The sequence below is a fragment of the Heterocephalus glaber genome, unplaced genomic scaffold (assembly GCF_053883595.1).
Source record: "Heterocephalus glaber isolate CG9 unplaced genomic scaffold, H.glaber_assembly_v1.0 deba00000071, whole genome shotgun sequence".
Lineage (NCBI taxonomy): Eukaryota > Metazoa > Chordata > Mammalia > Rodentia > Bathyergidae > Heterocephalus > Heterocephalus glaber.
In genome coordinates this window covers 28,987,873-29,007,779 of record NW_028258137.1, presented here as the reverse complement: position 1 = coordinate 29,007,779, position 19,907 = coordinate 28,987,873, and the positions used below count along the sequence as shown (strand labels likewise).

The window sequence follows — 19,907 nt, the reverse complement described above, 5'->3', positions numbered from 1 at the left end:
CTGGGAAACAGAGACAATAGCTCTCTGGGACATGCTCAAAGCAGCTTAGACTTCTTTTCTTTACTTCTCTCCCCTGATTCCTAGCCCACTCCCCATACTAGTGATTGAACGCAGGAAACGCTGGTTACATGTCCAGCAAATCACACCACCTCCACCCTGCTTTTGTTGTTTTTCTTTTCAGTACTGGTGATTGACCCCAACAGCACTCTGCTACTGAACTACATCCTCAGCCCTTTCTATTAGTCTACTTTTTTGTTGTTGTTGTTGTTGTTTTGAGACTTGCTATGCCGTTCAGGCTGGCCTTGAGCTCACAGCAATCCTCCAGACTCAGCCTACCAACAGCTGGGACTATATGTGTGTACCACTCCTTTAGGCCTTATATTTTATTTTGAGATATGGTCCTGCTAAGCTGCCCAGGCTGAGCTTCATACCTCCTGCCTCAGCCTCCTGAATAACTGACATGACACCTGTGTGCCACCATGCCAGCTTCCTGCTTGATTCTGATATGCTCCTTTCCTGGATGTAAGGTGGGCCAGGGAGGGAGATTCCCAGGTGGTGATGGGAACATGTTCCCAGTGACAGTCTATCCAGAAAGCTTCTAGGCTCACCTCTTTCTGAGTTTTCGGGCCCACTTTCTCCTGATTGGTATAACAGAGGGATAGTTGTCAAGGATCTCAAGGTGCCCGGCAGGACGCCAGCGAGGATGGCCCTTGTCAGTGCACACCACGGGGGGCAACAGTGGCTGGCTCAGTGTGAGGGATTTCTCCTGCCCCCAGTCCAGCACCCCCTTTGGGTGAAACTGACGCCAAGAATTCGAGGCTGGGGGGATGGGAGGCGGGGGTGAGCTGGGGGAATCCGAGAAGCGCCTCGCTCCCTCAGCTTTCCGAGCTGGCGCGCGCGCGCATCCTCCTGCGTGATGCCCGCGGCGGCGAGGACCGAGCACCGTGGACAGCTGTCGCAGTGCGCACAGGCGGAGAGCGGGCACATGGTACACAGGGGCGGACGCCACAGGCTTTGCAAGCGCGCCCCCGCCTGGGGCTATAAAAGCCGCGCCACCTGCTGCCACCAGCCAAGCAGTGCGTCCAGTTGCCTGAGAAGCCAGTTTCCCCTCTCCAGTGGCTGCCTGTCTCGACATGGACCCGGAGACCTGCCCCTGTCCTGCTGGTGAGCTCCCGCCCTGCGGCACGGCACACCCCTTTACTGGCAGAGTCCCAGGCCCTAGGGCTTTGCTCAAGGACAGCAGGAGGGGGAGCCCCTTATTTCCCATTCTTAACCTTGTGAAGGATGAGGGTGCCCAGGTCGTGAAGAGCGGTGAGCAGAGAGTGGCAGGCCATCTCCTGCTCTGAAGCCTGGGCCGCTTTAATTAACCCTTCCTGTGGCTTCTCCCTCTAGGCGGTTCCTGCACCTGCGCTGATTCCTGCAAGTGCAAGGGCTGCAGATGCACGGACTGCAAGCAGAGTGAGTGCACACCCGCCCTCCCCACCCAGAGCCCCCACTTTCCCCCATTCTCACTCTGCAAACCCCTCCCAGACCTTAGGTACAGATTCCAGCAGTAGGTCCAGGGTGGATGCTTCTGTAAATCCGAAGAAGACTCCCAAGGGCAGCTGAGGACTAAAACTGGGGCCCTGGAACAAACCCTTCCCTTGAGCCCCACTCTCAAATCCTCCAGTGTCCGGGGGAGGCCGCCCACGTGAGGCTGGGGAGCAGCTCTGGAGCTCCACCCTTGTCCCTCTCAGGTCTTGTGGAACCAACCCCTCAGTTTGAGCTCCCCCCCTCACAGCAGTGTGAGGTGCATGGCGGGGTTAGGAGCTGGGAGAGGGTCTCCCTTAGTGCCCTGGATGTGAGACTAGGCACAGAGCCCCATGGATTTCCTGGCCCTGCTACACCTCCACCTCCCTGCTTTCCCTCAGGCCCCTCTCAAGGCCATTTACCCTGGCACGCTTCCTCCTAAGGCCCAACACGCCTCAGCCTGGGCCCAAACCCACACCATCCCTGGGAGCTCATTCGCACCCACGGAGGGGGCTGTGGGCTGGGTCCAGGGTGACTTTCCCGGGGTAGCCCAGCAGGCAGCTTGGGCTCCATAGATGCTGAGTCACATCAGACTTGAGAGCACGACGGGGACAGCATCCTGGCTGGACCAGGATGACTTCCCAGACCCCAGCAACTCTCCTACATCCTCCCGTGATGGGGCATCCATCTGAACACCCCCATCTCATCTGCAGGCTGCTGCTCCTGCTGCCCTGCGGACTGTGAGAAGTGTGCCAAGGACTGTGTGTGCACGGGTGTGAAGGGGGGCAAGGCGGAGGAGGAGAAGTGCAGCTGCTGCCAGTGAGGATGCGGCCCTCCTTGGGGAGCCTGTGTCAATAGTGCTGGGTGGCCCAGCGCCACCTCTGCCCATGGTGGGGTGTGGCTTTGCCCCTCTGCTGCCTGCTGATGAGTGACAATAAATCCCATGAGCAGAATGAAGCAAGGACTTGGTCTCTTTTTACAGGGAGAAGGATCTGGGGGAGAAGGGGAGCCCACTCCAGGGGACTCCACTCCAGGGGACCCACCCAGGTGAAAGTGAAGTCTTGAGACTTGGCCACTAGTCTTTTGGGGGCTGGGATGGAGCCCTGGGGACAGAGTGCATTGTCCCCCATTGTCAGATGGCACTTGATCCTCCAGCAAGGTTGAGCTCAGCTCTGGAGAAAGAGAAACCAGACCCACTGAGGCTTCTCTCTGCAATTGTCCAGCCTCACTTTCTTCACCTGCACATCAGGGCAAGGAGGAGTTAAAGCTCAGCCCGACTCCAGGGCCTTATGAAACTGCCTGTTTTCAGGGTGATCCCCAGGCTCGCCTTGGCAAACTATCAGCTGTGTTTCCAAGGCCTCCTCCCTGAATGTCCTGTCTCCCCAGAGCGGATTGTTCAGCTCCTTTTCAAATCTTCTCATCTGGAAGTTTGCTACCAGTCCCCCTGTGTTCAAGGGGAGGTAGGGAAATCCAAGCTTTTCTCTGCAGTGGCTGTGGTGAAAGAGAACTCTCAGGCCTACCTAGCGGGCAAAGAAGGGAAAAGACACAGACTTGTCCCTGCAAGGGGATAACAGGCTGTGAACACTTCAGTTTTCCTCCAAGTGAGTTTTTCAGGACATTCCATTCCAAAGCTCGCCACAATCCTGATGTGTTTTAATCTAACAGGTCGAGGTTTTCAAAAAGAGAGTGCAAGAAGAGCCAAGCCGGTTTTGAAAAGAAGCCACCCAAGTGGCTTTGTCTAACTGGCCACCCGGAATTGTTCCTTGTTCCTTGTTCCCGAAGCGGTAGGAAGTGGTGTTGGCTCCAGAATGGATTGGGTGGACCAGAAATAAGGCCCCAGTACCCCACAGCACCACCCAGAGCTGTCAGTAAGAGATGCTCATGACAGGCAGTGACTGGTGTTGGCACAATTGGCTACCCTTTGCAGAGTGCATAAAAATAAATTTCAATCGACTTAAATCAATTGAAATAATTGACTTAATTCAAAGCTATAAAAAATTTGAAAAGGGGAAATAGGAGAAAGTTTAAGGCTTTGGGGCGGAAAGAACCCTTTAAGACATTTTTTTCCCAAAAGATTGAAGCTGGGAATGAGAGTGTACACCTGCCTGTAACCGCTCTGGGAGGCCAGGCTCAGGCAGGAGAATCAAAAGTTCAAACCCACCCCAGACAATTCAACAACACAGACCTTGTCTCAGAATATAAAATTTAAAAGTGGCTGGTGATGTAGTGCAAAGACCCTGGGTTCAATTCCCAGTACTACACACTCACACACACAAGCGCACACACACACACACACACACACGATAAATTTAAGACTGCCTTCAGCTGGGTCCTTTAAGTATATCATCTCACTGTGGTTTACAACTCTAGATGAGTGTGATTATTATATCTGTTTTACAGATGGAACAATGGGGCTCAGGGTCATTTGTAGAAGGTCATACAGCTAGGATGTAGTAGAGACCAGGCCCTTAAATTTAGCTGTGCTTTATTTTTGCACTTCTAGCTTGTCTGTGGGGAAAAAAAAAACCCATTGAAAACAAAGCTTTATTGGGAAAGGGCTGTAGCTCAGTGGTGCAGCACTTACCTAGCATGCATGAGGCCCAGGGTTCAATTTCCAGTACCACAGAACAAACAAAGAAAAACAAAAACACCACAAAGCTAAATCATCTCACACCCATTAGCATAGCTGTCATATTAAAAACAAACAACACCAATTGAAACTATTGTGTATTGCTGGTGGAAATATAAAATGTCCACAGCAACCACTGTGGAAGAATCTTGCAGTTCCTCAAAAGTTAAAAATAGAAAACCATATGATCCAGGAAAAGAATGGAAAAGTAGATTCTTGATGAGATAAATGTGTGCTCTTGTTCATAGCAGGTTTATTCATAATAGGCAAAAGATGGACGCAACCAAAGTGTGCATTGATGAATGAGCAGATAAAACAATGTGGGATATAAACACAACAGGATATTATTCAACCAAAAGAAGTAATGAAATTTTGCCACATGCTGCAACATGGGTGAGCATGGAAGTCAGTATAGTCAAGAAATAAGCTGGTCAGAAAAGTGCACATTCCATATGATTCCATTTACATGAGGTACCTGGTATAATCACATGCAGTCTACACAAAGGCAGCAAGTAGAATGGAGGTTTCCAGGGGCTGGGGAGCGGGTGATGGGGGTGATGGGCATGGAGTTCAGTTTTGCAAGATGAAAAGGGTTCTGCAGGTGGGTGGCAAAGCTGTCTCAATGTACTAGACATTGCTTAACTGTACACTTCAAAGTGCTTAACATTTTTATGCGTTTGTACACTATTTAAAAGAAAGACCACTTGGATATGGTGGTGTACACTTCCAATCCCAACACTGAGGAGGCTGAGGCAGGTGGATTTAGAGTTGGAAACTAGCCTGGGATACCTAGCAAAGCTCTGTCTCAAAAAATAAAATAATAAAAGCTAAACACAATAGAAAATAGTGGCTATATTGTGTGCTATGGCCTGAATTGTCCTGCCCCCAAAATCGAGTTGAAGCCCTAACCTGCAATTTGACTGTATGTGGTTGTAGGGCCTACAGTGAGCTAATTAAGGCTGAATGAAGCCCTAAGGGTGGGGCCTTGGTACTTACATGGATTAGTGTCCTAGTAAGAAGAGTCACCAGAGGGCCTGCTCAGTACCTCTCTGTTGCATACAAAGAAGCTGTGTGAACTTGAAGGCTGTAAGGTGGGGGCCCCTACAGGCCAGGAAGAGAAGCCTCACTAAGAACCAGCCACACTGATGCCTCAGTCTAGGATCTCTTGCTTCGAGAACTGTGAGGAAAGAAACTTCTGCTGGTTCATCCATCTAGTCCTTCATATCGGACCGACTGGTAACAATGTAAGTATACACTTCCGGTCTTTTGTCATCCGTGTGTATGTACCTATTGATCTTTTGTTCATCCATTTGACAAAAGTTCCATATTGACAATGTATAGAATTCCCACAAATTGATAAGAAATGGACAACTCAATAGAAAAATTAGCCAAATAAATAAATAAATAATCAAGGAAAAATACACTTGAAAGACCAAAGAACAAGGAAAATAATCAATCTCACTACACCAAAGAAACACAAACTAAAATAACATTTTGCCCATCTATGTGGCAAAAGTGTCAAACACTGTTTTTTTTTATTAACAGAGAAAGGTGGATAAATGCTTACATATTTCCATCCCCTTCCGGAGTATAAATTGGTTAGAGCCACTTTGAGGCCATTTAGCAGAAGTTACTCAAATTAAAATGTACATCCCTTCAACCTAAGAGGTTCAGTATATCATCATATAGACTCCCTGCAGAAGTCTAGTGAAATGTCCGTGTGTAGGAAAGTAGTTTAAGCATGATCGTAATGAGCATTAATAAAAAGAATGAGGTAAGGCTGTGGGAGCTGCAATGGGAAGACTTCCACAGCTTATCATTATGTGGAAAGGGCAAACTATAAAACAGCACACACAGAACAATGTGGATTTTTTTTTATTGATTAAGCTTGTTGGTACATTTTAGGTATATATTATGATCAGATTCATCATTGGGATTTTGTACATGTACATGATATACCTTGGTTCTTTCCATTTTTCCCACTCCCCTTCCTTCCCTTCCACCCCTCCACCTCTCCTTGTTTACAAAAGCTTTCATTTTTTCCTTCTTTTCTCACTTTTTCTTTCCCTTCTTTCCTTTCCCCCACAGTCCTCCCTAGTTCCCCTTCCCCTTTGAACCTTTTCTTCCTATTCCACCTTATCTATTATACATTTTGGACTTCATTTACACTTTCAGTTTCTCTCTCTTTTTTTTTTTTTTGTACCAGGGATCGAACTCGGGTCCTTGTGCTTGTGCAGCAGGCAGCGAAACCACTGAGCTATATCCTTGGCCCTACACTTTCAGTTTCTCATAGGAGAGAAACAATTTGGTATTTACAGATGTGTGTCTTTTTTATTTCACTTAAGAGTATATTCTCTTTTTTTCTTTTCTTTTCTTTTCTTTTCTTTTTGTTTTTGGTACTGGGGATCGAACTCAGGTCCTTGTGGTAGCACAGCAGGTGGTGAAACCACTGAGCTAAATCCCCTACCCTAAGAGTATATTCTGAAGGTGCATTCATTTAGCTATAAATTTCTTTAGATTATCATTCTTTATGGCTGAGTAGTACTCCATTTTGTAAAAAAAAAACCAACACATCTTCTTTATTCAGTCACCAGTTGGTGGGCATTTGGGCTGTTTCCAAGATTTAGCTATTACAAACTGTGCCGCTATATACATGAATGCACATATCCATGTATATAGTGGTATATACTATACACTACACTATACATCCTGTGGTATGATGCTTTGAATTCTGGAGCTATGGGGAGAAAAGAATCCTTCTTCACTGTTGATAGGAGTGTAGACTGGTGCAACCACTGTGGAAATCAGTTTGGAGATTAATCAAAAAACTAGGATTATGGTTCTGCCACCTGCCTTGCAAGTGTAAGGTCCCAAGTTTGATCCCTGGTACCAAAACAAAAAACAAAAAAACAACTAGGATTAGAGGGCCAGGGATTTAGCTCAGTGGTACTGTGCCTGCTTTGCAAGCACAAGGTCCTGAATTTGATCCCCGGTACCAATAAATAAATAAATAAATAAATAAATAAATAAATAAATAAAATCCCATTTGACCCAGCTAGTCCCCTGCTGGGTATCTTCCCAAAAGAAATAAATGCAGATTATTTTTTAAAAGGAAGTGAAACTCCACATGTATATATGTATACGAATATAACTGCACCGAAAAGAAGTGGGATATTCCAGGAGAATCAAGTAGGTCTTTAGCTTTATCCATATTCATATTGTACTTCTGTTTGACTAATTCTTAATGATGCAAGTAAACACCATCACTTACACTGTTTCACTTAACAATCTGTCTGGGATCTCAGGAAAGATAAAGATCTAACTGCTGTAGAGAACATCATGCAATGGTTATTCTACTTCACTTTTAAAACCCTTCTCTTCTTTTTTTTTTTTGGTACCAGGAATTGAACTCAGGGCCTCACGCTTGCCAAGAAGGTGCTGCACCACTGAGCTATATCCCCAGCCCCTTGGAGCTTAGTTTTTGTTATTATGCAGACTGTGATTACTGTTTGGCTTGGTTTGGTTCAGTTTACTTTGGTTTTCCCAAGCTGGGGATCAAACCCAAGGCCTTGTGTATGTTAAACAAACCCTGTAACACAGAACTACGTCTGCAGCCCTCATGATTCCTTCTTGTGCCACTGTGTCAGTGAGTTTCTCTGAATTATGAGATGTATAATTACTGGAGCATGGAAAACAGTCCTTTGTACATTTGTGTGTGTGTGTGTGTGTGTGTGTGCGTGTGTGTGGTACCGAGGATCAAACTCAGGACTTTGCACATATGAAGCAGGTGGCAGCTAAATCCCCAGCCCTCTTTTTACATTTAGTAGGAGCTGCTAGATAATTCCCTCCTGAGGCTGTTCCAATTTGCATATCACCAACAATATCTGAGTGTTTTTCATGCTCCATTCTCTTGCATTTTGTTAACCTTGCACTTTGGTAAACCTGGTAGGTAAAACAATGACATCCTAGTTTTATTTGCACCTAGTTTAAATTATATCTGATCTTTAAGACTGGCAATTTTCTGCGATTGCTGGTTCATATTCTTTATCAGGTTTTCCCTACACAGTTGTTTGCCATTTCTTTTTAAAATATAACTTCATCATTTTCTTACTGATTTGTGGAAGCTCCTTATATATTGTGACCACTATTCCTTTGCTTTCCATCTACTTTGGATTTTTCAGGAAGTTCTCAAAGTTTCTGGCCCACTAAAAGCATTCATCAAGAATGGCTGTATTTTCTTTTTATCAAGATATAGTTTATGACATAAAATTCACTCACTGTAAGCATTCATTAAATACCAGCAAATTTTTAGAGTTGAGCAACCATCCTCAGTTTTAGAACACTTCTGTTATCCAAGGCTCTCTTGCATCTGTTTGCAGTTAATCCCTAGGTATCCTAGGTATCCCCAGATCTATTTCCTTTTTCTGTAGGTATGCTTTTTCTAGGTATTTCATATAAATACCATAATACAATAATTAGTCTTTTTTATCTGGCTTCTTTCACTTACTATAATATTTTTCAGATTTATTCTATGTTGTAGCATGTATTAGTAATCTGGTCTTTTGTTTTGCTTTGCAGTGCTGGGATCAAACCCAGGGCTTCAGGCACTCTACCATGGAACTATAACTCCAGCCCTGTGTGCTTCTTTTGTTTTTTTGGTTTTTTTTTTCCAGTTGTTGCGTAGTATATAGGTACACTACATTTTTTTTATCCATCCACCCACTGATGGACCCTTGAGCTCCCTGGATATGTTCATTAATGGCTATGAAGTGAATAAGCATGAGTCTTTGTGTGCACATGTTTTTATTTTTCTTGGGTAAATATTTAGGAGCGGACTTGCTGAGTTACACAGTAGCTCTATGTTTAATTTTTGAATAAAAATTGCCAAATTTCTTTCCAAAGTGGTTATATCATTTTATATTTCTAGCAGCCATACACAAAAAATCAAATTTCTCCACATTCTCATGAACAATTTGTCTCTCTCTTTGTAATGATACCGGGGATTGAACCAAGGACTTTGTTGCATGATAGGCAAATGCTCTACCACTGAGCTACATTCCCAGCTCTTTTTATTTTTCTGGTACTGGGGATGGAACTCAGGACCTTGCACTTGCGAAGCAGGTGCGGTGACACTGAACTGAATCTCCAGCCCTCTATTTTTAAAATTTGAGACTAGGTCTTATTAAGTTGTCCTGGTTGATCTTGAATTTGCAGTCCTGCCTCAGCCTTCCAAGTAGCTTCAAATACAAGCCTGTACCACCATGCCTGGTTCTTGTCTTTTTATTGTACTCATCTGGTAAATGTGCTGTGCTATCTCATTGTGGCTTCAGTTTGCATTCCCCTGGTGGCTAATGATGTTGAACATCTTTGTATCTGCTTATTATCCATTACAAGCTTACTAGCTTTCTTTGTTGATATATTAATTTGAATATTTTACCTACTTTTTGTGTGTGTGTGTGTGGTACCGGGGATCGAACTCAGGGCCTTGTGCTTGCCAGGCAGGCCCAGCGCCACTGAGCTACATCCCCCCCAGCTACTTTTTTCTTTTTATTGCAGTAAATACACACGTAACATAAAATTTACCATTTGTAAGTGTAAGCCCAGTGGCATTGAATACATATACATCATTGTGAAACATGACAATCAAACATCTGCAGAACTTTTCCATCTTCCCATATTGAAACTCTGTATTCATCAAACACTCTCTCCAGCCCCTGGTACTATCATCCTATTTTCTGTCTCCCTGAAGTTGACTCTTCTTGGTACTTCACATAAGAGGATTCATACCATATCTGTCTGTGTTCACATTATTTTACTTAGCACGTGGTTTTTAAAATTTTCATCATCCATGTTGTAGGATGTATTAGACTTCATTTTCTTTGAAGGATAAATATACCATCATATATACATATATATTTTGTTTATCCATTTATTTATCAATGAACATTTGACTTGTTCCTCCTTTTGCCAGACATAAGTAATGAGGCTATGAATATTGCCATACAAATGTCTGTTTGCATCCCTGCTTTCAATTCTTTTGGATATGGATGTCTGCTCTTTTTTAGGGTTTGGGTTTTTTTTTGGTTTTTTGGGGGGTACCAGGGATCCAACTCGGGACCTTGCTCTTGCAAGGCAGGTGACGGAACCACTGAGCTAAATCCCTGGTCCTGCCCTTTTTTAAATTCAGAGGTTTGTCTGGTTATTGAATTGTAGAAATTCTTTATATATTCTGGATATCAGTTGCATATATGTGCTTTGCAAATATTTTTTTCAAACTTACAATCTAACTGACTCAGCCTCCCAAATGCTGGGATTACAGGCATGTACCACTATACCTGGCTCTGGATGCATTGGAGGTGAAATAAATTCTCAGATCAAGCTCTTTTCATTTTTTACATAAAGAGACTGAGGCTCAGGAACACAAAGCCGGGGTAAACAAAAAGCTCTGGCGGTGGTGGCTTCAACAAGGGAGAGACTCCCTAAGTTAGGGGACTCAGGGAAAAGTTCTTGGAGGAGAAAGCACTTGAAATGGGCTTTAGGGGCACATACAGGGGACCAAGACCTGGAATATACGAAAGGGCTGTGGGTTGCCAGGGTTGATGCCAGGGCAGAGGGGCAGGGCTTGGGGTGAGAAGGTTGAAGCCTCAGGATGTTGCTTCTCCTTAAGTGCAGGCTGTCAAGGTTGACTCTCCACAAGGCAGACCCTGCCCATCTTGGAGTCTCCTTCCTGGCCACTGGTAGGATTCAATATTATCCCATGCCTCTGTATTATCCAGCACCCACCATAAGCCAGGCACTCTGCCAGGGGGCTGAGCTAGGGTGACCAGTGCCACAGACCCAAACCTCAGCCTTCGGGGAGTGAGGGAGGACAGGGATTAAACACAGCACCACACCTGCAGTCTGAGAAGCCATGCAGAAGACAGGCCAAGCACCTGGCCCAACAGTGTGCTGCTACTCACCTCAGCCCTTCCTTCACTAAGGAGTCACTTTGGCTTTAACTGAGCCTCAGTTTCTCCCTCTATAAAATGTGGGTCACAGCAGTCTCTATCTTGCAGGGCTGTTGGAAGAAATGAGTTCATACAAGGACAGCCTTTAGCACCTGGCTCAAGGACATGATCTGTGTGTAGCTCCTTTAGGACTAGTAACTGTAACTGTATGAAGTGCTACAGAGAATGGGTGGGCTTGCTGGTGACAAAAGGCCTCAGCCTGACTTGGGGCCCAGGAAGGCCTTTCTGCGGAAACGGACTTTGCACTGAGACCCAAGAGATAGAGGGTGGAGAGAGAGTTCTAGGCACAAGGTGCAGCATGTGCAAAGAGCCTGAAGTCAGATGATTCCCACTGCCTCTTTCCCAAGGGAGCCAGACTTTGCAGATGCAACCAGCAATCCCCAGCCATGGGATCCTGTCCCTTGCAATAGGGCCCAGACCTGGTGACTGACTTCTAACAAATGGAATACCGCAGAAGTGATGGGAGGTCACTTGCGTGATTATGTGACAGAAGACTATGATGTAATTTCTAAAATTGGAGGAAAAGTGAGGGGGGCTTAGTGGCAGAGCACATGTTCAGCGTGCATGAGGCCCTGGGTTAGATTCCCAGCATTCTCCTCCACCGCCTCACCCAAAAAACAGAGACAATATCTTCCAAATAATTTGGAAAGGGGAGACAGTGGTTTTTCATTAAATTTATTGGTACACTGTAGGTATACAATACAGTTACCTTCATCATTGGGAACTTATACCTTTACCTGAGTATCTTGGTTCTTATTTTTGCCCCATTCCCCTCCCCTCCCTTCAACCCATTCACCCTTCCCTCTTTACAAAGACTTTATTTCCATTTTGTCCTCTTCTCATATTAATTCCATTTCCGTTCTTTCCTTTCCCCTCCCCCTCCTACTTCCCCTACCCCTTTAGAACTTTTCCTCCTATTTCACATTATCAGTTGTACATTTTGATCCTTATTTATACTTTTAGTTTGTCACACCAGAGAAACTATTCTGTATTTACACATGTGTGTCCTATTTATTTCACTTAAGAGTATGGCCTCAATGTGCATCCCCTCAGCTATAAATGTCTCTAGTTTCTCATTCTTTATGGCTGAGTAGTACTCCATTTTATTTTTAAAAAACACATCTTCTTTATCCAGTCTCCAACTGACAGGCAATTGGGCTGTTTTGAAGCTTTAGCTATTACAAACTGTGCCGCTATAAACATGGGTGTACATATGTCACTGCGGTATGATTCTTTTAATTCTTTTGGGAAGATACCAGGCAGAGGAATAGCTGGGTCAAATGGAACCTCTAGCCCTAGTTCTTTGAGGTATCTCCATATTGATTTCCACAGTGGTTGCACCAGTCTGCACTCCCACCAACAATGGAGAAGGGTTCCTTTCTCCTGGAAAGGGGAGAGATTTTTATCTTATGGAACAATATAAGTATACAGGGAGAAGAAAAAAAACTGACAAAGTGGGTTTCTTCTATATAGAAACAGTCTTCTACAATCAAATTTTCATCTCAGTTGTTTAAAGGCTGGCAGTGGCGTATCTTTTCTGACGATGTGTAAGGAAAAGCTTCCTGTGTGCCAGGGCAGAGGAGAGGAATGTGCTCTGCCTAAGGGGGCTGTCTTATGACTATCTGGGGTCCATCCAAGAGAATGTCATGTGTTGGACGCTTTTTTTTTTCTTGCTACCAGAGATCGAACTCAGGACCTTGCGCTTTCAAGGCCCGTGCCGGAACCACTGAGCTAAATCCCTGGCCCTTGGACACTTTTGAATACATGCAGCAGCAGCAGCATCTATCACTAAGGATGAATAGGAAAAAGTACCACTTCTGCCTCGCTCTCCCTGTCTTTTGTGGGCACTCTCCCTGGCCCTTGCTGACCCACTGTGCTGCTGTGAGATGCCTTAGGGAAGGTCCACAGGGCCTTGGAGCTGGACAACTCCGGCCATCAGCTCCTGAGGCACCAAAACCAAAGCCTTGGATCAAGAGTCCAAAAACTTGAAATCCACCCCATAGTGTCACCGGGGGATCTGGAGGCAGATCCTGTCCGCACTGACCCTTGAGATGACTGCAACCCTGGCTGTCATCTAGATAGAGCCAGAAGGTCCAGCTAAACTTTTCCAGATTCCTGCCCTGCAGAAACTACATGTGTGACAATCTATGTAGTAATACACGTGTCCTGTCTGAAGCTGCTAAGTTGTGGGGCAATTCGTTATATAGCAATAGAAAACTAATGCACCCCAAAAATAAAGGCAGAGTCAATAGAAAGAAGGAGGAATAATACTGAGCTGATGGTAACTGTATCAATATCCTTGGAGTCACGGAATCTCCCCAGGAGGGAGGGGCCTAACCTCTTCCTATTCCCCTAAGCAATGCTACATACACCAGCCTCTGGTTCTGTAGCTGTTGTGACAAGGAACTAGCTCTCAAGGTGGTCCCTTGCCTCATGGCCAGCTCTAATTGAAGGAAGGGCCTCTCTAGCCTGGAGCAGAATCTTTATCCCTGTAACCACCACCCACTGTCCTGCTTCTGCCACTAGGACCGATTTTCTCTTTCCATAAACATGCAGGCATGGGTTCAAATTGCAGTTCTCCCACTTGCAAGCTGGGTGTGCCCTTGTATGACTCCTCACTGTCTCATCTGTGAAGTGGAGATGACAGCAGAATCTGCTTATGGGGCTGTTTGGGGTTGGGGGGTTGTTGTTGGGGGTGGTTTATTGACGCTAAGGAGGGAGCTAGTAAGCATGTACTCTGCCACTGAGCTACACCCTCACCCCTGTGCTGGGGTTTAAATCAGAAATTGTCTCAGCTACTTTTCTTATTGCTGAGACACAATACCTGACACCTGCAACTCTAAGAAGGAAAGATTTATTTTGGCTCACAGTTTGTCAATGTATTCATCCATAGTCATTGGCTCCAAGGCAGGGGCACAAAGCAGAGGGACACGGAGGAGGAGAAACAGCCCATGGCAGGGTGGCAGGAAGCAGAGAGAAATCAAGGGTGGTGGGAAGGGAGGTAGAACCTTCCAGGCCAACACTCCCAGTGACTCACCTCCTCAGACCACGCCTCACCTCCCAACCTCACATTTAGCTATAATTTCACTGGACTAATCCACACTGATGATCAAATCACCCCCCAAAAGCCCCACTTGCGAGTGCATGAGGCTTTGAGAGGGCATCTAGAAATAAATCATAACAGAGACCTTAACGTCCTCCACACACATCCTAGTGCACAGTAGGTATTCAAGCTGATTCCCCACCGCCAGGGTGGCGGACTAGAGATGCTGCAAATTCACTGACTCCTCCCATCAAGAGGTAGAAACATGGTCCCCCTCCCTTTGAATCTGGGCGGGCTCTGCAACTGCTTGACCAAGAGAATGTGGTAAAAGCGGCCTGTGCCAGGGTCAGGGCCCAGACCTTAAAAGACTCAGTTACTCCCTCTGATTCCTTAGGACTTATACCTTTGGTGCCCTGAGCCACCAAAAGGCAGAGCTTAATTGCCCTGAGACCAACATGCTGAAGAGCCAGCTGAACCGTCTCAGCTCCTCCAGACCAGCCTGTACTCCAGCTTAATTCCACAAGGACCTCTGCTCCAATTCCTGACCAGCAAAGGCAGAAGAAACCCTAAAACGGCAGTTGTAAGCATCTAAGTTTTGGGTAATGTGTCGTATAATTATAGATACCATTCAGAGTGACCAGTGACAAATATTTGACGGTTGCTGTCCCCTTCCAAATCGGACCTGCCCTCCCCTCTCGCCTCTCAGCTGCTGCTCATGGGTCTTACTGACAATCATTGTGAATCTTATGGACAGTTGAAGCCCACCGATGAACAGACCCCATAGGGCATCTTTTCTGACGAGTTAGGAATCTATCCAAAGTGATGTCAGTAAAAAAAGGGAATTACTGCCTCACGATGGCTTCAGACATGACTGGATCCAGGTGCTCCAATGATACTGTCAAGCTCCATTTCCTTCGTGAAGACTTTATTTGAGGCTTTTCACAAGGAGAGAAAAGGCTTTAGAAACTCAGCTTCGTGCCAGGTGTGCTGCTGCAAGCCTGCAATCTCAGCTGCTCAGCAGGCTGACGCAAAAGAATGGAAAGTTCCAAGGCAGCCTGCGAAACTTAATGAGAACTTGTCTGAACATTAAAAATTTACTAAAGGACTGGGCCATGTAACTCAGTGGTACAGCACATCTGGGTTTGAGCACTTAAAAAAAAAAAAAGGAGGCGGAGATATAGCTCAGTGGTACGGTGCCTTCCTCCTAGGCGAAAGTTGCAGAGTTTGATCCCCAGTACCAATAAATAAATACATACATACATACATAAAATTTTTAAAAAAGGAAACTCAGCTTCAGAGATGCTCAGGTTCAAGTCCAGATGGAAACCATATGTATCATTCTCCCAGCATTCCCAGTAAAAGTTTCATTGATACTCCCCCCCCCCACTCCCGCCCCCAGTCCAATACTGGAAATTGAACTAAGGACCTTCACACTGAGCTATATCCCCAGCTACCCCCTTAAAAAAAAACTCGTTTTTAAATTTTTCTTGGTTTTTTGGTACCAGGGATCGAACTTGGGACCTTATGCTTGCGAGGTAGGCAGCAGAACCACTGAGCTAAATCCCCAGCCCTCTTCTTTATTTAATTTGTAAAGAGGGTTTCACTAAGTTGCTAAGTTACCTAGGTTGGGCTTGCCCTGTTGGGCCAGGACTCTTGTAACATCCCAACTACGGATCCTCCTATGATCCCAGACCTTAACAGACCCAGTACCTGCCCCAGTGGGGGGCCTCTGCTCTTCTCATTGGCCCTCTTCCTACCCTGAGCAGTTTACTTTTGCTCTTTCACGTGGAATAAAACTCTTGTTGTTCCTTCTGTGTATCCTGCTCAATTCTTTGTTTGGGATTTCAAGAACCTAGAAACAATTCCCTCAAGTCCCTCCACCCAAGAATTGAGGCTTTGGGGCACGGAGATTAATAAAACTCGGCCCCAGCCCTTCCACCTTTCCTGATTCAGTATTTCTCACTCCCCTTAAAGACTCAAAGGGATTTGAGGCAGACAGCTTATGCCCAGAAGAAACTTACTGTCAACATGCATGGCACAGACGCGGAACTAGACCCCCAGCACTTTTCAGGGCCAAGCAAGCCTTATTGTCTAAGCAATGGAACATTTCCCCTGAGTTGATCGTGGCTATACAAAGAACAACAATAAGGCCAGGCATGGTGGCTCACACCTGTAAGCCCAGCACTTGGGAGGCAGAGGCAAGAGGGCTACTACTATAAGTACAAGGCCATCCTGGGCTACAAAGTGAGTTCAAAGTCAGCCTGAGCTACATAGTGAGATCCTAACTGAAAACAAAACGTGTTTCAAGAACAACAATAAAATCTGGCCAGTGTCCAAATAGGGCTACCAGACACAGGGATTGCTATGATCTTGGCTCTAAAGTCAGAGATGCCTAGACGTGACCCTTGAATTCTAGTATAATCTGATCACCTGACAGATGAGAAAGCTGAAGCTCAGAAGGGCCCTGGCCCATAATCACTCCATTGGAATTCAGTCCTTCTGGCAACTCACCTCTTTGGGTTTGTTGTTGTTGTTGTTGTTGTTGGCTTATTTATTTGTTGGCACTGGGGATTGAACCAGGGGCCTCTCACCTGCTAAGCAAGCACTGTATCTCCAGCCCTGCTCACCTCTTTCTAGTTTAGCGAGCACCCAGTTTCAGGGTAGTGAAGAACTTTAAACTTTCACTTTGTAAACAGAGCTCTAATTGGAAATAGGAGCTGAGAACGGAGGGACAGTTCAGGGAAGCCCTCCATCCATTCATTTGACAAAGATTTATGGAGTGTCTACTGCAAATCTGGCCCTGTGCTAGCAGCTGGGACACAAATAGAGTAGAGGGAGTGGGGGCTGCTCTTGCAGTTTTCAACGCCAGGCAGGGCAGAGGGACAGAGAAAACAACTAAGGATCGCACACATTTCAACACACCACTGGCATGGAAAGATCTGGGAAGGGAAAGACAACATGTTCACCTGCACATTCCCCTGCCATCTGTGTGCACGGGGTCAGGAGGCTCCCAGGAGGATGTGACGTCTGAGCTGAGTCAGAGACATTTCCACAGAAGCTTCCAGTAAGGGCTGGGGAGACAGCCCGACCTCCTCGCCTCCCTGCAGTCCCTACACGGGCCAAGCAGCCTCCCAGGACATGCCCTGGCTGCTCACAGGACACACTCCAAGGATAGTGACCTAGGCTGTTGCACAGAGGCCAGAATGTGTGCAGGCAGGGAAGCAGGAGGGGACTCCCCAGAGAGGAATCAGGACAGCACCGCGGCTCTTCCCCAGGACATGCACTGGGGAAGAAAGTCCCTGTGCATTTCCTTCCATGAGCTCTAAGGCAGTGCCAGCTGTGAGCACAGCTCTGTGCCCCTGTGTGCCTGACCAAGGCTTCCTGCCCTCTAGCTCAAGGCCTGGCCCACTTCCTCCCTGGTTGCACTGGGTCTCTCAGCTCTGCTGCACGTACCCATGAACGTAATCTCCTCCATCCTAGCAGGGACCTGGTATTACTTTTCCCTACTCACTCTGGGGCTGCCTGAGGAGCTTCTTGAGGACATGACATGTGACTTCTCCTTGCTTGGAATGTGTACCACTAGATGGCCTTTGGCATGTGCTGGATCCTCTGATTTGTGGACTGCTTTTGGCGTTTACTAGCTCTGTGATCCTGGGCAAGTTGCTTGACCTCTCTGGGCTCTCAATCCCTCCTCTCTAAATTGAGAATAAGCCTATGGTGCTGGTGCCAATGATCCCAGCACTCTGGGGGCGGGGAGGCAGAGAATCACCAAATTCAGGTACTCTTAGCAATTTAGCGTACCTCGTCTCAGAATTTTTTGAAAAGCAAGTGGGGTGGGAATGGAACTCAGTGCTAAGGTCCTAGGTTCAGTCCCAAGTACTGTCAATAAGTAAATAAATAAAAGCGGGCACTCACTATCACAACGGGGGTTATAATATTAAATGAGTTCTCCCATATAATACTATCCCGGTTACACACTATAAAATATAAAGTGAGTATATCATCAGTAAACGACACCGTTTTTTTGTTTGTAGTTTTCTGTGTGTTGTTTCCTTTTGATTTGTTTTTGAGATGGGGTCTCAGCCCACGCTGGTCTCAACTCTCGCTCATGCTACAAAAGCCTGCCAGAGGGCTGGGATTACAGGCAAGGGCCACAGTGCCTGGTTGCCCATCGTTTATTATGACGCAACACAATGCGTACACCCGGGTCGGTACAGATTTCTATAATCTGTCGACACTCACAACCGGTCCAGCAGCATCCCCCAAACCCGCTTTTGCCCGCGCTCCAGCCGCTCAGTCCAGTCTCAGGACACGTGGGGGGCGGGGTTGCACACGGCGGAGGGACGCGGCAGGGGCAGAGTGCTCGGTGCACGACCCTGCGCACGACACACACAAGACACACGGCACACAGTGTCCCACCTCTGCACCCAGCCCCTTGCGCGCGCTAAGGCTACCCCGAGGCTCACCTGGGGCGGCTTCTGGGAACCTGCGCCCGGCGCTCCGTGTGCATTGGCCGCTGCGCTCAGCTCTACGGCGTCACTCGTGACTCGACTCGGTGCCGGGCGGAGCGTTTGCACTCGCCACGCCACCTGTGGCCTATAAAGGCAGCGCGCCCAGCACTCGGCGCCACCACGCCTCCTCCAGTCCTCCAGCACCCACGCGCATAACTTCGGACTCCAGCCGCCGCTCTGCTCGCCATGGACCCCAACTGCTCCTGCGCTGCCGGTGAGGGGCTTGGTCTGGTGTGGGACCGGGGTGACCTGCGGGGCCAAGCATACAGCTAAAGAGAGGGCTTCTGGCCTCTCTGTGCAATACACCAAACGACCCTTCCCAGAGCGTTTGGTGTATTTCTGTCTACTCTAGATCACCCGGAGCCCCCCTTTCCCAAGAAGCCATTGAGTTAAAGGCTTGCCAGGGCTCCTTTGTTCAGTCCCGCCTTCAGGGACCATGCTCATCTGTGCCTTTCTCCTCCTCCCAGGCGGCTCCTGCTCCTGTGCTGGCTCCTGCACCTGCAAAGAGTGCAAATGCACCTCCTGCAAGAAGAGTGAGTGGGACCCTCAGTGCTCTCTACCCCGTCTCCGCCCCCAACCCGTGCCCACCCAGCCACACCTTCCTTAGGGGAGTTGAGCAGTCCGGGGGCGGGGGGTGAGGTCCCGGGTCTTCCAGGTGGAAGTTGGCGCCTCCACAGTGATCTCAGTGAGGGAGGGCGGGAACCCTCATCCCTTCTGCCCAGGGCTCATCTCTGCCACCCTCTCTCTGCCCCAGGCTGCTGCTCCTGCTGTCCTGTGGGCTGTGCCAAGTGCGCCCAGGGCTGCATCTGCAAAGGGGCGTCTGAGAAGTGCAGCTGCTGCGCCTGATTGTACCCAGCCCTGTTCCCACGTGTACATAGAACGACAGATACAAACCTGGAATTTTGTTTTGTTTTGTTTTGTTTTGTATGACTCTGACCCATTTGCTAAGTTCCATTTTCTATGAAGTTTTGTTTTGGATAATAAAGTTGTTGACTTGATTCCGAGTCTGGGTTGGTTTGTGTTCCTTGGAAATCAGGAACCAGAGTGAGGGACTGAAGTAGGAGTTTTGGGGTCTGGATTGAAATGTTAGTCCCTGGGTTCTGGGCTCTGGGCTGAGTGTCCTATAGCAAGTGCCATGTCTAGAGGAGCCATGCACCAGATCATAGTGGTTGGAGTAGGTCGAAGCTGCCCCTGAGACAGAAACTTCT

The 19,907-nt window shown here is 47.1% G+C and overlaps 3 protein-coding genes across 3 annotated transcripts in view; 2 read left to right on the top strand and 1 right to left on the bottom strand.

Moving 5' to 3' along the window:
• Positions 1–18,777, bottom strand: part of Bbs2 (Bardet-Biedl syndrome 2) — a 116,925-nt gene extending 98,148 nt beyond the window's left edge. Inside the window, exon 1 of the mRNA XM_087184739.1 lies at positions 18,655–18,777. The gene's annotated coding sequence lies outside the window, so the exon portion shown is untranslated. The remainder of the gene's footprint in view (positions 1–18,654) is intronic.
• LOC106008760 (metallothionein-3-like) lies at positions 694–2,466 on the top strand. Its single transcript, XM_087185498.1, has 3 exons — positions 694–1,164; positions 1,393–1,458; positions 2,223–2,466. Exons 1-3 carry the CDS (start codon positions 1,134–1,136, stop codon positions 2,330–2,332), a joined length of 207 nt encoding a protein of 68 aa, XP_087041624.1. The 5' UTR covers positions 694–1,133; the 3' UTR covers positions 2,333–2,466.
• LOC147830669 (metallothionein-1E) lies at positions 18,774–19,697 on the top strand. Its single transcript, XM_087185882.1, has 3 exons — positions 18,774–18,913; positions 19,167–19,232; positions 19,454–19,697. Exons 1-3 carry the CDS (start codon positions 18,886–18,888, stop codon positions 19,543–19,545), a joined length of 186 nt encoding a protein of 61 aa, XP_087042008.1. The 5' UTR covers positions 18,774–18,885; the 3' UTR covers positions 19,546–19,697.
• Positions 19,698–19,907: the final 210 nt, after the last annotated feature.

Excerpts from the sequence above, each read along its gene's own strand:
- LOC147830669 (XM_087185882.1), top strand. The coding sequence starts at position 18,886 with ATGGACCCCAACTGCTCCTGCGCTGCCG. Across the intron at positions 18,914-19,166 it reads CAACTGCTCCTGCGCTGCCG|GCGGCTCCTGCTCCTGTGCT; the intron begins GTGAGGGGCTTG and ends TCCTCCTCCCAG. Across the intron at positions 19,233-19,453 it reads ATGCACCTCCTGCAAGAAGA|GCTGCTGCTCCTGCTGTCCT; the intron begins GTGAGTGGGACC and ends TCTCTGCCCCAG.
- LOC106008760 (XM_087185498.1), top strand. The coding sequence starts at position 1,134 with ATGGACCCGGAGACCTGCCCCTGTCCTGCTG. Across the intron at positions 1,165-1,392 it reads GACCTGCCCCTGTCCTGCTG|GCGGTTCCTGCACCTGCGCT; the intron begins GTGAGCTCCCGC and ends TTCTCCCTCTAG. Across the intron at positions 1,459-2,222 it reads ATGCACGGACTGCAAGCAGA|GCTGCTGCTCCTGCTGCCCT; the intron begins GTGAGTGCACAC and ends TCTCATCTGCAG.